This window comes from Zeugodacus cucurbitae, chromosome 4 (assembly GCF_028554725.1).
Source record: "Zeugodacus cucurbitae isolate PBARC_wt_2022May chromosome 4, idZeuCucr1.2, whole genome shotgun sequence".
In the NCBI taxonomy this organism is placed as follows: domain Eukaryota; kingdom Metazoa; phylum Arthropoda; class Insecta; order Diptera; family Tephritidae; genus Zeugodacus; species Zeugodacus cucurbitae.
Genome location: NC_071669.1, coordinates 23711643 through 23727684, shown reverse-complemented (window position 1 = coordinate 23727684; position 16042 = coordinate 23711643). Strand labels below are relative to the sequence as shown.

General features: G+C 33.7%; 1 protein-coding gene across 1 annotated transcript; it reads right to left on the bottom strand.

Moving 5' to 3' along the window:
- Positions 1-308: 308 nt before the first annotated feature.
- Positions 309-14547, bottom strand: LOC105214764 (chitin deacetylase 1). Its single transcript, XM_011188370.3, has 5 exons — positions 14193-14547; positions 9205-9365; positions 8197-8446; positions 2005-2323; positions 309-1846 (listed from the first exon to the last, which is right to left on the bottom strand). Exons 1-5 carry the CDS (start codon positions 14242-14244, stop codon positions 1018-1020), a joined length of 1611 nt encoding a protein of 536 aa, XP_011186672.1. The 5' UTR covers positions 14245-14547; the 3' UTR covers positions 309-1017.
- Positions 14548-16042: the final 1495 nt, after the last annotated feature.

Sequence of the window (16042 nt, the reverse complement as noted above, 5' to 3'; positions counted from 1 at the left end):
GTTAAAAGAAAGACTTCAAATTTTTATTTTATATTTTTAATTGTTTGTTTTATTTGTTTTCCACAAATCTTTATATCAACCGATCGATCGATCGAACATATTACATTAATGGATAATAGAAAGAAAGTTTCACATACATTAAAAATTATGTAATAAAAAATATTTAAATATACGTACAATAAAACATACTACAAATTAAACATTTTCGCATTTCGCAATAACGCTTTTGCATCTCAATCATCATCATTTCTCCTTAACACTTTGTGTGTGTATGCGTGTCTTTGTTTGTTTGTGTGTGTGAGTGTGAGTATTTGTCGAAAATATTTGATATCATGTGTGGAATTGATTACTTTCCGGCTACTGCTTGTATCGCTTCGTGTATTTCTTTGTGTTTGTGTACATATGTATGTATGTATGTATTTTGTTCGGCTTTTACGTAACTTTAAAATTAACACAGCAACGACCTTGAGTGCCAAATACCTATGTGTGCGGCCCGTATTGATGTGTAAATAGTTGCCAATAATCATTTGACAGCTCGAAGGTCAGTCAAATAATAAAAGTCTTGCATAATTAGAGCAAACATAACGTTAAAGGCAGTGAAAATAAAGAAAGAAAACTTAAAACAAAAAACAAAAAACAAAAATACAAAATAGAAAGTGGCATATTTTTTCGTTTTTTTTTAACTTAATATAAACTTGATTTTATTTATTTATTTTTTTAATGTTTAGCTTAGTTATCTGCGTGCGGCCATTAACAGTAAAAATATTTACAAATGATAAGTAGCAAATTTATAGGTTAAATAAGAGTACAGAAGAGTAAAGAAAAATATAACACAGCAAATTCGATAGGCAAAAAAAAAAAAAATAAAGAACAAGAACAAGAAAAGAAGTAGAAAACTTAAAAACATTAACAAAGCGAGCTAGCGCACAAACCTTACGAAAAGTCAGTAGACTTAAAATGAGTTAAAAACAAAAAAAAACTTGGCTGGCTGTGCGATTACAGGTGAGCGCGTTTGACTTAGAAGAAACCATCACCGGTTGGATCGTTCACCCATGGGTAGTTGTTCGGGCAACGCACGCAAGTCTGCAAGTTGATGGTCTCACCGGGAATTTCCTTGGAGGTCAGCTTGCAAGTGTTGGGCACCCAGCATGCTGGCTTGCCTTCGACCACACACTTCTCCCTCCATGGTTCGAAGTTCTTGGCTTCGCTGATGGTGCGTGGATTCTGCATCCATTGGATGACCTGTGTCATTGTGACGAAGTAGACATCATTGTGATTGGCCAAGATCTCATCGATCCAGTACAGGAAGGCATCCAAGAACTCGGGATTGTTCTTCAACCAAGCGGCATGGAAGTACAGACCCAATGGTGCACGATTCTGGTCGTAATGGCGATCGAAATTGTGATTGAGGAAATTGTAGAATTGATCACCGGTCAAAATGTTCGAACACGAATCAACCATAGCGCAACCAGGCAGATATTCATCATTGGCTGGATCCTCACGACGATCCAATTCGTTCATCACCATTTCCCAGACGGCATGTGAACGTGTTGGGCAGCTCTGCAGATTACCGTGGCAACGGTGTGGCATGCGGAAGTACATGGTGTATGGCCATAGTGGTGGATTCGAAAGTGGGGCAGTGATGGTGGAGTCATAAAGGAAAGCTTGTTCTTCCATCATTGTGAATTGATTGTTGCCACCGACACGCAAGTATGGTGCACGTACACCCACAACGGAGTTATCGGTGATGTTGGCGTATTTCTCGATGATGATACGCATACCAGCCATTTCCTTGGCCCAATCGTCGACGGTAGCGTTCGACCAGAAGCGCTCTTCATCGTTGTGTCTGTGTGCAAGAAGAGAGTGGGGAAGAAAGCAAGCAAGGGAAGAACATTTTTGTTAGATTTATAAATTTACTATGTGATTCAGATATATTTATAGGTTAGCAACAAAAAGACAGTAACACTGTGGCAAAAATATGTAAGAAATAAAGTCTTCACTTACGTAATGGAGTGCACAGCAATTTCGTGTCCTTTACGTGCGGTCTCTTGCACCGCTGAGTAGTTGGTGTATTTGTGCGAAGTGAAGTAGGTGGCCTTAATGTCACAACCGTTGGGGTTCTTGCGTCCCTTGAAGATTTCCTTGTACAATTCAATATTGTTGTTGTTGATGGCATCATCGAAGGTAATGGTGATCATCATAGGTACATCCTTGGCTGGCAAATCGCCGGGGATGGAGGTACCATCTTCAGAGCAGAAACAATCGGGCAACACACATACAGTGGGATCGCAGGGTGGAGCGCGATTGGGATCGTTATCGATATCTGTAAGGCAAGAAAAGAAAAGGATGGGGAAAATTAAAAACTTTGAGATGACAACAAAATTTTGTATAGATCGGCAATAACAGTATAGCTAATTAGATGACAGTTTTATTTTGTACTTATACACAAAACGCTCAGTAATTCTTGAGAAATTGAGAGCACCACTTGACATTTTAAATCTATGATAAGCTGGAAAACAGCTTATGCCAGACAACTAACTGTAATTTTGTCACAACAAAGTAGATTTTTCGGAATGCAACTGATTCGGTCTAATACTAGACCAAAGAGTAAGAAGGTTGCCATTTGTTTGATACCATATTTTAGGTATCAATGTCAGGAAATTATAAACATCTTTTATAGAGTTGCTATCTGTTTAAATTTGTTTAAATATGTTATATTTTTTATATTGATAAACAATCTTAAGAAAATTAAATATCCGTAAATTTTTTAGAAGTTTTGTCACTTGTTTGAAAAATGATAAAGAAACCCCATATTATGAGTATCAATGCCAAGAAGGTTAAGAAATTCTAGGAAGAGTTGTCATCTCTTTAAAATAATTTTCACTATGAATAAAATTTTTTAATATTAGTAAGCCAAAAAAGAAAAAAAAGAAAAGAATTGCGTACATTTTTTAGAAGGCTTGCCACCAGTTTCAAATTTCATTTTATCTCACGATAATTTTAAATTAAGTTTTGGAAATATATTTTCCATTATAGAAAATGTTAACGGGAAAACTATTACAAATTTTTAGTTCTATTTTAGACCCCAAAAATACTGTTAGCTTTGATAAAACGCATTGGTGCCAAATCATTTGAATATTTTATTTCTAGCATGTTTCAGTACCGTTATTATTATTTCGAAATTTCCGGTGAATCACTGCTAATTACTTTGGCCAGTTGATTTCACAATGCATAGCCACCGTTACTAATGCTAATGCATGCCCCTATAACACCCAACAATCGCCGCTGCGGCGACCGAATGCAAGAGTTCAACGGCCAACTAATCATTTTGCAGCCGCTTTTCCTAATGCAATTGTATTTATTATTTATTATTGTTTCGTTTGCGCATACAAAATTCGTAATAATATTAACAGTTTGAGAGAGATAGCGGTATCATTAGACTTATGTCAATGAACTTAACGGTTTGAAAGTGGAAATTCGTTAACGCATACATATTAGTTATTCAAACAACGCAACGCAAACATTAATTTTAGACGCACAGCATGAAAACGTTATAAATAATTAAAAATTTTATTTCGAGTCGAGTGTGAATGGAAAAACGCAAAAAATAAACAATTGAACATAAGTACCGTTATTGTTTTTATTGCGCGCATGAATTGTAGACAGCCATTACACGCGCCGCCGCCGGTCCTGTGGCCAAAGTGCCCAGCGCCTGCTAGGCTTAGGCGCAGATTTTGGCCTGTGAATTATTGACAAATGCTGGTGACTGTCGCTGGTTCATCAATTATGGGCGACGCATCGTCAACCAAGCCGCCAAAGCATACAAATGTCAGCGCGCATGCAAATAGCAATGTCTCTGTAGAGGTATGTGAGTGTGTGTGCCTGTGTGGCCATATAAGCGTGTGCGTGTAACACATTTCTCAATTAAAGAAAGAGTTGTGCGTCAAATAGCTGGTGCCAAGTATGGATAATGCACTAAGTGACATACTATCCCCGCATAAAAGCTAAATTTAAGTATGGAAGTATACAATTACACCAACAAATAGACATATATATGCTTTAGTGATTGTAGCGAGCGCTACGTGAGTGGAAATTTGAACGGCAATCGCTTGGAAAAGCGACTGTTTAGTGTACAAAATTTAGCAAATAGCTGAAGCTACTAAATATTTACATGCAGACACAGACATATGTATATATATACACACACATACATATTTAAAAACATAAAAATTTAATTTGTATTTATTTGTATATAAGTGAATGCCGTGCAAGACTGATTACTTGACGTTGAGATTTGAAAGCGTTTTGTGAAATTTCAGCACGAAAGCCTCTTACGCCTTTACTACTCATGCAGTCTTCACCTTGTGTATTGCTGTTGGGTGTACTCTTCAATTGTTGTGCATTTTTCAAATATTTGCTGGACGGACGGACGGACTTTAATGGCAACTTTTACTTTGAATTTCGCATTTGTTTTTGGAGATCTTTATTAGTTCATTTTTATTTGCACGTGGCGCAAATTGTCACATGAAAGACAAAGTTGGAATAATTTTTCAAAAAAAGGAGAGTTTGAAAAGTGGATTTTTATAAAAAATTCATTCACTAAAATGAAAGCTGTGGCAAAAACAAATCTATTTGCATTTGATTGCAGTGAAATGTAGTGTCACAGTTGTATTTTGATGAATGGGTGGTCACTCGTCTGCCACTTATGCATGACTAAACTATAAACAAAGGTGTACAAATTCGTGATAAAACGCGAATTGCAGTTATTGTGAGATACAAATGAAGTACAGTGATAGCTGGATGTTTTTCGTATTTTTTGGAATAAAGCTTGAATATCAGATGTTTAATGCTTGAAATTTTACAATTTTAATCGTAATTTTTTTCAGTCTTGGTTGGCATAAAAGCAAGATAAGCATTATAGCACTTAGTCTAACAATCTTCAAGTATGAACATTACGTAAGCACTAGAAACATAAGTATGATTCTTTAACAAGACGATGAAGATGTAATCCTCTAAAAGTACTTTTGATTCACTTTAGAGCAAGGAAGATTTTGTTGCACTAAATCAGGGTGATATTGATATGACACAAGATCTGCGAAGATATCAATTTTGAAAGTTGAGAAAAAAATAAAATTTGTAAATAAAAGTAGGAAGTTTTTGAGTACTATTTTGCTATTTTATATTTTTTTTAACTGCTAATATTCAAAAGCGAATTTTCAAAAAGTTATCCCCTACAATTATCATATCAAATATGCAGTGCAAGCTTTAACTGCAAGCATGAGTCTTCCTTATTTCAGCAAACTTTTTTCCAATATTTCACTGGTTTCAACAGCACATCTCCTGCACGCTGGCGTATATTTATTTGTTATGTAAGCGCTTGTATGATTTGTTTACCGCCGAAGGGTACCACAGGCCTTTTTTTTATAAGTTTTTTACAGAAACCGAAACTTTTTCGTTTTTGTGCATTTTTAGTATTTTACTTTATTTTTTATATTTGCTACTTTTGTATTTTTATTGCGCGGCTGTAAGCTTATCTTTTATTTTATACACATTCGCAATCATTAAATAAGATTCCTTTATTTTGTATTTTTTTTATTTTTGTTTTTAACTTTAATTTGTGTCGAAAAATGCCGCAAGCCAAAAAAAATCGCTTACATTTTGGTTATGTCATCGAACCGGTTCCTGCAGGTTTACCGCACCTATAGGCGATTGTCTTGCTACATACATGCATACAATATATGTTTACCAGACTTAACTTTGTATTTTTGGAATTTGTATATTATATTTGTAGGTCGCAGTGTATGAGTGACTGTATTTATATATAAGTTTGAACATATACATATACTCCATCAGACTTTGTTGATGCTTCTTCTTAACTGCTTATATGTAAGTTTCATACGACATTAGTTTTCGAAGTTTTGATTAACGACTTGAGGAGTCAGATTTTTATGCGAAAGTGAATAGTATTCACCCATTACAAAAAAGAATTGTTCCATGTGGAATTAGTTGGATGAGAAAATATGGAAATTGGAATACTTATCAGACAGCTTAGAGGTTGTAATTGAACTGAATATGAACTGTAGTTGTAATAGCTTTGTCAGCATTAAAAATTATTGATAAAACTAATATACTATGCATTTTTGTGAAAAAAATGTCTATAACTAGTATACTAGAGGCAGTATTGGGTGCGTAATAGGCGACTGAACTTTAATATGGTCTAATATAGAAATAGGCTAGGTCAGAGAAATTGTCTGAAGATTAAGTAGTAAAGTTCAATTTTGATATAATATAATAGAATGTCAACACATTGAATCATTAAAAGAAGGAAAATTACTACTTTCATAGAATACCATGGCGTATGAGTAACCTAATTATTATAATTTCATTAATTGTTTTATATTTCCAAAAATATCTATAATTATTAGTGATTAACGGTAAATAACCAAAACTTACAGTTATTTTTTAGACAGTAAATATTTGGTATACTATTACAAAGTCGGTAGAATTGAACTAAAATTTAATTTAATTGCATTAGTCAAAGAAATTAATAATTTACAAGACTACAGCAGCACTTTGCTATCCTTAAAACCCTTCCACTACTTTGTATTTGTTTTTCTCTTTCAATTACTTCAATTTCTTTATTATTTCAGCGCAATTTGCTTCATTTGTTTCCGCCGATTTCGTGACTAATCAGCGCTTCACCACCAAATTGGCGGTTGGTTCCCACATTTTCGGCTCGTCAACTCGACAACTAATTTCAGTTTGCACAATTTTTTATTGTTTTTCGTGGTTTTTTATTATTTTTTAATAATTACCAAAAGTCTCTTTCACAGCCAATTTGTTATTGCGAATCTAATTTGCCACGGTGCCACGCTAGGTACTCTGTACTCGAATGTTGCAAATTCAACCGCATTCAAATTATACTTTCATCAGCTGCTTGAAAGGCTTGTTGTTGGTATTTTTTTTTGTTTGTTAGACACTCATTAAAAACTTGCCAGTATTTTTTGTTATTGTACCACATTTGCGGTAAATTGTGTGCCGGCAACGTATATTGATTGTTATCGCCTGTCTGCCGAAAAACTTTTTGTACAATCAACAACAGGTTAACCGCGCCGCATAAAGTGCAACGGTATTGAGGTTGCAAGTTGTGTGCGTGTTTATTTTTAAACTCGGCAATATAAAATGTGTCGAAATATGCAACAGAAGTAGGCGACGAAGAAGCAGCAGCAACAGTTAAAACAACAACAAAAATGTCGAATTTTTGCTGCAATCTTCAAACCGGTATTTATAATATTTTGTACACACTTTGTATAAAACAAGTAAGAAATGTTGTATGTAACAAGCATATGTATTCAGTATAAGCGCATGAGTCGCTTCGAATTTGGTAGCTCAGCAACAGAGAGGCTTTAAAAATCAAATTATAAGCGGTATTTAACATTACAACAACAACAATTACAACTGCATATGTAAATTTGTATAATTTTTATTTTGATAGGAAACTCAAAAACTTTAAGCTCTTAAGCTCTACAACAGCTTAAGAAACACCAAAATCGACTAATCGCATTTAACATGAAACGGAATATATATATATATATATATGTATATATTTATAATATATATATATACATATGTTTATAGTATATATAAATATTTGAATCGAATGCTAAGCTTCCAATTTGGATTTACAAACAAAATCCGCACGTAACGCTGGTAATTTGAGGAAGAGTGCGCAGGCGCGTGTTACTCGAAGAGCAAGCAGCCGTACAAATAATATATATGTATTCAAAGTGTCTACAAAACAGTGTTGGAAGTGCGCAAGAAAATTTTCAAGCAGCAAAACTCATAACAAAAATTCGCATTGAGTAATTCCGGTTTCAAATTTGCAGTTATTTTGGATTTTCCGCTTAAAATATGCGCGCACAACAATTTTGTTGCCGATTTGTCACTTCAGAGTGGCATTTGACATTTTTAGGTGAGCCGAAGATTTATCTGCAGCGACACACATAAGCGTCTGCATAGAGCAGATTAAATACCTGAAGCTACAAAGTGTGTTGAGGTCACTGATTTTATGGAAGATCACATTTTTTTCTTTCTTTGCTTTTTTTAATTTCAATCTGTGTTGTTTTTTTTTTAAATCACTTTTTTAATTTATCACTTTTATTATAAGAAAATAAATTAAATTTAAAAGGCACTCACCACAAGTGTTCTCATCGGAACCGTCTGAGCAATCCTTCTCGCCGTTACAGAAGAGACCGCGCTCAATACAATTGCCATCACCACAAGCCAAGAAACCATCCTGACACAGTGGCTCGTCTGTGTGTAGCAAAGGTTTGACACGTCGCTCCTTGTTCTTCGATTTGCAATTCTTTACGGATTCTTTCCAGTCACAAGTCTGCTTCTCGATATCGAAGTACAGACCAGCCGGGCAACGGATGGCTTGCAGACCCTGTATACATAAAGAAGAGAGTAGAGAGAGGGGGAGAGAATTAGAAATTGTTTATGAAATTCATAAGAAAATTATTTATGTTTACTGGAGTACAGTTAGATTTATATTTACAATAAACATACATATATATTTTGAATAAAAATAATGGTCTTATGTTAAATGGTCTCGAACCTCAAGGCTTAATATATATATATCAACAGAATCGAGGAAAAACAGAAAACTAATGACTCAAATTAAATGTCAGCAGAATCCCTACAATCTCTAACTACTTTGTGAATTAAAACCTTGTCCACGAATTTTTATTCGAGTCTTTCTTTAGCGAACAAGAAATACAAATATGATAAAGATGTCCCTTCTGTAGAATCAAAATGAAATAAATGGTCTTCCGAAGGATAATAGTGATAAGCATGTCTCTTCTATAGATTCTTTCTGATGATAAATTGTCTTCAAAATGCTAATATTGTCTTTACTGTAGAATCTAACTTATGGTAAAGGTATTTAAAAGTTTAAGAGTGATAAGAATGTTTCTTCTGTAAGGGATAAGAATGCTTAACTGATAATAAACAGTTCTCAAATGTTTAAGAACGATAAGTATGTTTTTTTTCTTTAGAATCTAACTGATAATAAAGATCTTCAAGGTATAAATATTACTGTTTATTAGAACTGATTAAGTCTATAATATTCATAGTCTTCTAGAGTTCTTCTAAAGAAACACCTCTTTGTTGACTAGTATTTATTAGAAAATATTTATGACTTACTGACGATGTACACTGGATGACATCACGGCAGTTATCGCCTTCACCAGCGACTAAACGGAACCATTCGCCAGCATCTTTATCCTTGCAGAGCTCCTTTTCGAAGGACTCCTCCTTTTTGGGCTCCTCTGTTGAGGCTTGACGTCTCACACGATCGGCAGAGGCTAAAAAAACGAAAATTTTTGAAAACATTAATAAATTCATGAACGATGAGTCACATTATTCATCTAATTATTCATATTTATAAATAATTTGCATTTTTTACGACGAGCTAATTTGAGGGGCTATAATAATATCTCTACAGCTATTTTAAGCATATTTTCATAAATATTAATTCACTAAATATGATTACCATTAGTAAGCAAAATAAATTATAACATTATGATTTAAACTGGCATCATGAAAAGGATGACTTGACGAGTAACCGGTTACTGCAGTACATCAACTAAACTCAAGTGAAAAATCAACAAACACTTGACGTTTATGCTAAATACAAAGCGTTCGGCTGTTTGTCGCTAGTACGAACCTCAAACCGGAAGCAGTTTAAGCCACGAAACACTCAAATTTGTATAACACCGCAAGCCATAGAGACAAGTAGCCATTTGCAGCGAGATGCTTAAGTGCGTCTGCGCGCGCATGAAAAGTAGGTTTTGTAGTGCCAAGCCAAGATTAAAAACTTCCTGTTTGACATATGTCAAACCGCCGCACACAAATAATGCCCAAAATACAAGCGGACATATTTATAAATGTTACGGATTTGCTTTGGGAAACACGTGTGCGCTCGAATACACCGTTTTGGGCGCTCGCCGCCGACTATTAATGCCAGCCGCACAGCTAGACCGCTTGTTGGGCGGCCAAAATGCAAACTGGTGTAGCCGGTTGATCGTTGGACTGATTGTTGTTGATGACTTAACTTATAAAGAACATGGTACGCAATGGCACCACTTTAAGTGACAAATGTAAAAGTGTTAAAGGCAACAACGAGCTATAGTATAGCCAACGGCAATGAACAAAAAGTGGTGGAGTAAAACGAGTTCTGTTTTTTTTTTATTGTAGTCGTTTGTAAACAGTGGTTAATGATATTAATCAACAATAAAGTGAAGTGGGAAGTAAGCCGTAGCTTTGGCTGTCACAAAGAATAATTGTGTAAAAGCGAAAGTGCGTTAGAAAGAAAGAGGAGATAATTTTGATTGCTAGAAGCGTGGTGAATTATAATTGTTGATATGTGTATGATTTATCCGACTTTAGATTGATCGGAAAAGACCCGGATTTATTAAATAATTAGCGCTGTCAACTCAGTAGTAATAAGAATTAAGTCGCCCAATAAAGAAGTCTAATAAAGAATCATACTCATCTCATCCCATTTCATCTTTATTTTACTATGCCACTCTGTATGATTTATACCAGTTGCTTGTTCGATTCAGCATTTTATTTTAAATCAAGTCAGTGCTGACTTACTGAACGTAGTGCTATCTGCATAAATTCTAGATAGTATTAGAACTGCAAAATTCACTTAAAGCAACTTCTCAAACAAATCACTGTTCTTATGCCCAAGCCATACCACCGGTTCTTCGAGAGGAATTTCTATTTGAAAACTGGTTTAATATAACCCGCAACTAAATGTCAGCTGCACTATTGCAAATTTGTTTAATGCAATTAATAGAAAACATATATACACTGTCGTTGTCACATAAATATAAAAGTTGTTTCACTGCAACACCATATCGACCTTTCACAAATGCAAAAAAAAATCAAAAACAAAAATAAAACTCAATAATTTTAATCAGCAGAGTTGTCAAGGTTGACTAGAGTAGCGTATGAAATACATATATATAGCGATGCTAAGTGTCGGACTTATTAAAAAGGGAATGCAGCAAATGAAGAAGGAGAGTGGAAAGCCAAATATGTGCTGAAACATGTTTGCCTGCATGTGTGTGTGGTGAATGTGCGGTAAAACGAGCAGATGCAACAATTATGAAATAACTGTGTGCAGCAAACATGCAATGCCTTTGCATAATCGCCAAGTTGCAAGGTTATTTTATTTATATTAATTGTGTAATTATTACTAGATAGTCCGGGTGGTGTGAGCGATTTTGAAACTTGCAACATGCTAATTAGGAAAATTTATAAAAATATTAATCGAGCTGAGACATTTGATGTTGTAGTAAGAGTGCTTCAGTGTTTAACAATAATAATATACCTTTTATATATTTTAAGTCAATTAGCCTACAATTTTAGGTGTTTTAAGGCACTTGAGATTATATTATTACATATTCGTTCATTGAAAGGTAACTAACTATTTAGATCGTGTATATAATACGACTTTTAATGATCCATATTATCTGGAAGATGTACTTTTGCTTTGTCAGTACACATATGTAATTCCTGAAGATTAATATGTTGTTTTGACTTTGTCAAATTTAATGACAATTATACTCAAAAAAATTAAAGCGTTTGTCATTTCCTTTTATTGTAATTTATGACACATTTGTTCAAGTCAAATTGGCAAACAAGTTTAATTTTATATATTTAATTTATTATACTATTTTTCAAGCCGGTTTAGTTGATTTGATTGTCATTAAATTTGACATAATGATAATCTCACATTATCTGTTCTGTGTTTTTGTTTGTTATGATAAACACAAAGTAGAGAAGGTATAGATATTTTTGGTTGTTCTTCTAAGCTTTATAAAAATTATACAAAAATTGTTGAGAAAGTATTGTCTTTTCTTAGAATGACATTGGCTGTTATACTTGTCATAAATTTGTATTAAAAAATTTTTTGATTATTGTTTATTGACCAAAGCTTTAATTTAAAGTACTGGCTGTTATAAAGTAATATTTAAACGATGAGATAATTTTTTTAAATTTCATACATAATCACAAATTGTTGATATATGTAATATTTGTATAACCGAAATGAGCTAATATAATCTCAACTTTATATTACTATTAAAAATAAATTAACACAATTGAAAATATCACTAAAATTTGAACTATTTGAATCTATAAATCATAAAAAAAATTTCAAAAATATTTACTAATTTAATTTAGTGATTCTATAGTGTTAGTGCTGACATCCTTGGCAGTTGGTTTAGCAAATTACCAAAATTTTATAAGCGTATTCACAAAAAAACCCACTAAAATTCAGCATCAAGCTGTTGAAATATGCAATAAAAATTATGTTAAATTTTTTTTTGGTTGCTCAAAACTAGTTTCTTGTTAAACCCGCCAACTCAGCTGAAATCTGGCAACTATGTTTGTATGCTTATGTGAGCCTGAGTTCACGTGCACTCTGGTAAGTGCAAGCGCACCTGAGTAAGCAAGCGTTTCCGGTATTTTGCACTGTTATACAAATTGTCGGGCGGTATTTAGATACAAGCAGAGTTTTAAATATACATAGTATATAGCAAATGGTATAGTATAGTATACAATACTCCTTAACCATACACAAGTTATTGCTTTTGAAGAAAAAATGTGGGTGAAGTATGACAAATGACGGCACTATAATTTTTGCTTGTGTAGTTAACTGCAGCGCACTGAAAGGAAATGTGCAGTATAACGGTTGTTGCTTCAATGACATACACATTCCAAATATAACATATAACATATACATAATTATGCCATGTGCAGATCTCTAGCAGTGAAAGTTGGCTTACATAAATTATGCAAGACGATTTGTCTGCTGTGGCTGCGATTTGTAATGCGAAATGTGTACAGATTACAAAAATAAAGAAAACTGAAGCATTTGCGCTTAATGATTTTTAAATGCATTTCGACTTTTATTTTTGCAAAGTTTTTTATTCAAACATTTGTTTTTTTTTGTTGTTTACGATAAAGAGAAGTTGCTTTTAAAGCATTTGTTGTTTATCTATTGCCTCTTCATATTATTCCCAGCGATTTATAATGTTTGAGAACTCTTTACTTGAAATTTTTTTAGTCGAAGCCTCTTCTAACTTGTCATATAATTCAGACGCAACTTAAAGACTCAAAATAACGCTATAAATTGTTTCAAGTTTGAAACCGCTTTTAGAATTGATTTATGTTTATTAATGTTACTATATAGTTAGAAAATGAAAATATCCTTATTTCAATGGATTCTCAAACTCAAGATTTATATAAGTTAGAAAATCCACTTTGCTTTTCAAAGGCTCTACTTTATTCTTAGCTCTTCCAGAACCTGCTTCGGAATGAATAGACAGCTTAAAAGTTCTTTTGAACAAAAGCAGAGTATACTTAACCTCATTTTTTTGGTGAATTTTGGGAAATTTATGATATTAATTGAATTATTATTATTTTTTACTTGAATATGAGCTAATTAACACGGGAAATCGTTGCTACTCGTTAGGTTTTTATTAGATTTTTTGGAAGTGCTTTCAAAATGGTTATCAAGTATAAGTCTGAATTTATCCGAAAGCAACTTCAATATTGTCAAAGATGATCTTAGTATTGTCGAAGATAATATCAAAACACTAAAAACTGTCTACTTAACCTTAAACTGTTTGTCAATATTGTTTAAACAAACTAATTATACTAATTAAAGTTTAAATTTGAGGTTAGTTTTGAAACAAAATTAAATACAAAACAATAGTTTTCTATGAAATTAAAATTTTTCAAATTAATTTTTTTTGTATAAATTTTCTATGAATCTAAGGTATCAGGATACCAGAAAATATAAAAAAAATATTTTTCCAAAAATCAAAATATTTTGAGTTAAAAAATATTACAACTTTTTTTTAAAGATTTTTGCACGATTCCAAAAAAATCGATTGACAAAATTTGTTAAACCTCGACAAATAATATAAGATGTACAAGTATAAGATTTATTTTGTTTCAGAAAACTGTTTCTAAGCTCGAAATTTACACAAATTCTTTACTTATTTTCATAAAAAAATTGTAAAAATATAACTTAAGCACTTTATTTCCTATAAATATTTTTAAAATCTAACTTAAAACTCTTGAAATTTAAATTATTTTCGTAAAACACTCACCTGTCGCTGTGGCTACAGCTAAAATGGCAAAAACCACAAAGAGTTTTGCCATTGTGTGTCTGGTTGTTTATTTTAATATTATTTTTTATTTACTAACGATGGAGTCTGAAACACCACCAGCGATCACCGCAGCAACTAACTACGAACGGTATTCACGTTTCAACGTAAGAAATTGCAATAACTCGAAGCACACACAAACTTTCAGTGTTAAATGTTTAAGTGGGGCTCACGACGACGTAGCGAACCTCACTAAAAATAAATATATTTGTGCTTGTTTTCTTTATAAGTAGAAGCGGAGAGATCGTTTCAGTACAAAGCGCACTATAGCAAATTTGTCCTACCGATCACTAGCAGAGTCAAAGATGACATGATACGAAACTCTCTCATTTTCCCTCAAACCAAATTCCCTGATCTCTCATTTTAAGTTGGTAGCAGTGCGAGTTGAAGGAATTTTTGACAGAAAAGGCGGGATGCCAGAAGTAATACCGGTAAAAGTATATGACAAAATCAGTGCGAAATATAATTTTAGGGAAATACACTGATAATATTAAACTGTGTGAAACTATTTTTTTTGCTATTATTTGTTACAAATGACATCTAATATATCAAATGACATCATTATATTTAATATATTATATATTTTATGTTAATAAATTAATATATTTTGTTGCATGAATTTATAAAAAATCATGTTTTTATTTTCTTAATTATTTATATATGATATAAGTCTAATAGGGAACAGAGCATTTAAAAATAATATCTAAAAGTTAAAATACCCAAAAGTTATTTCTAAAATGCCCAATTTATTTTTTTACATAGCGGGATCATTGTCAAATGTTATAAAAAATGTGGATTTTTACAGCGCTCTCTCAGAATAAAGAGTTTCGTATCATGTCATCTTTGGCAGAGTTCCACTTACACTGCGCCAGCGCAACACCACAAAGATCGCAGCAACTGTCGCGAACGAGTAAATAAAGCAACGAGCGGCCGTCCGCAACACGTAAACACACACACGAACACTTAAGGTAACGACGACGCGGTACAAACGTCGTAGTATGGCCAAATGTAGTTGGTATATGGGTGTCAGCCTTCGAAATCGCTGACTTCTTCTACTTTTATTACAGAAAATGAAATGCAAATGCCAACACAAAAACACCACAATTACAATAACAACACTAACAGTTTGTGTATTTAAGCACAGCGTAGCGCGTCAGCACTGTTGTTGAATATGTTGAACTCGTTTGGCCGCTTTACGCAGCTCTTCACCACACTCGCAATAGGGGAAGTGTGAGCGAGCGCTTCGATTTCGTTCCACAAATCGCTCTATGCACTTTCCGTAGGTAATCGCGTATGCAACGCTCACGAGGATATTTCGTATGCAGTTTGTTTTTTAACGCGTGAAAAAAACTATTTCCCAAGCGATTTTGAAGCGTCTGACTGCTAGAAGTAAATATATTCAACGCGAATTTTCTACGAAAATCTTTACATGTCGCGCCGTGCCAGCCTAAGAGAGCGTCTGACACAACAACACGCTTTTATATTGAAACGCTTTTGCCACCGAAATCCGGCCGGGAGATTGCGAGTGGCCGTGTTGAGTTTCTGACGCCTTTGTGGTAGTTGTTGCTTGGGTGGGGTAACGCTGGCGCTACTCATTTGGAGTGGCTGGGGAAATGTGTGCATTCGCAGCGTTGGTGTTGCCGAAGGTTCGGCACCTTGTGTGGTGAGTCTTTGGCGCAGACGCATACATGCGCGTGAACACGCCAACTATTCAGGTGTGAAGTGTATTGAATATATGTAGATTCGATGTTGGCAATGAGTATTATGTTATACCACGCACGTCACAGGCAATG

Coding starts and splice junctions, on each gene's coding strand:
- LOC105214764 (XM_011188370.3), bottom strand. CDS start 14,244: ATGGCAAAACTCTTTGTGGTTTTTGCCATTTTAGCTGTAGCCACAGCG. Junction 2,324..8,196: donor TTCCGATGAGAACACTTGTG/GTGAGTGCCTTT, acceptor CTTGCCTTACAG/ATATCGATAACGATCCCAAT. Junction 1,847..2,004: donor ATTGCTGTGCACTCCATTAC/GTAAGTGAAGAC, acceptor TCTTGCACACAG/ACACAACGATGAAGAGCGCT.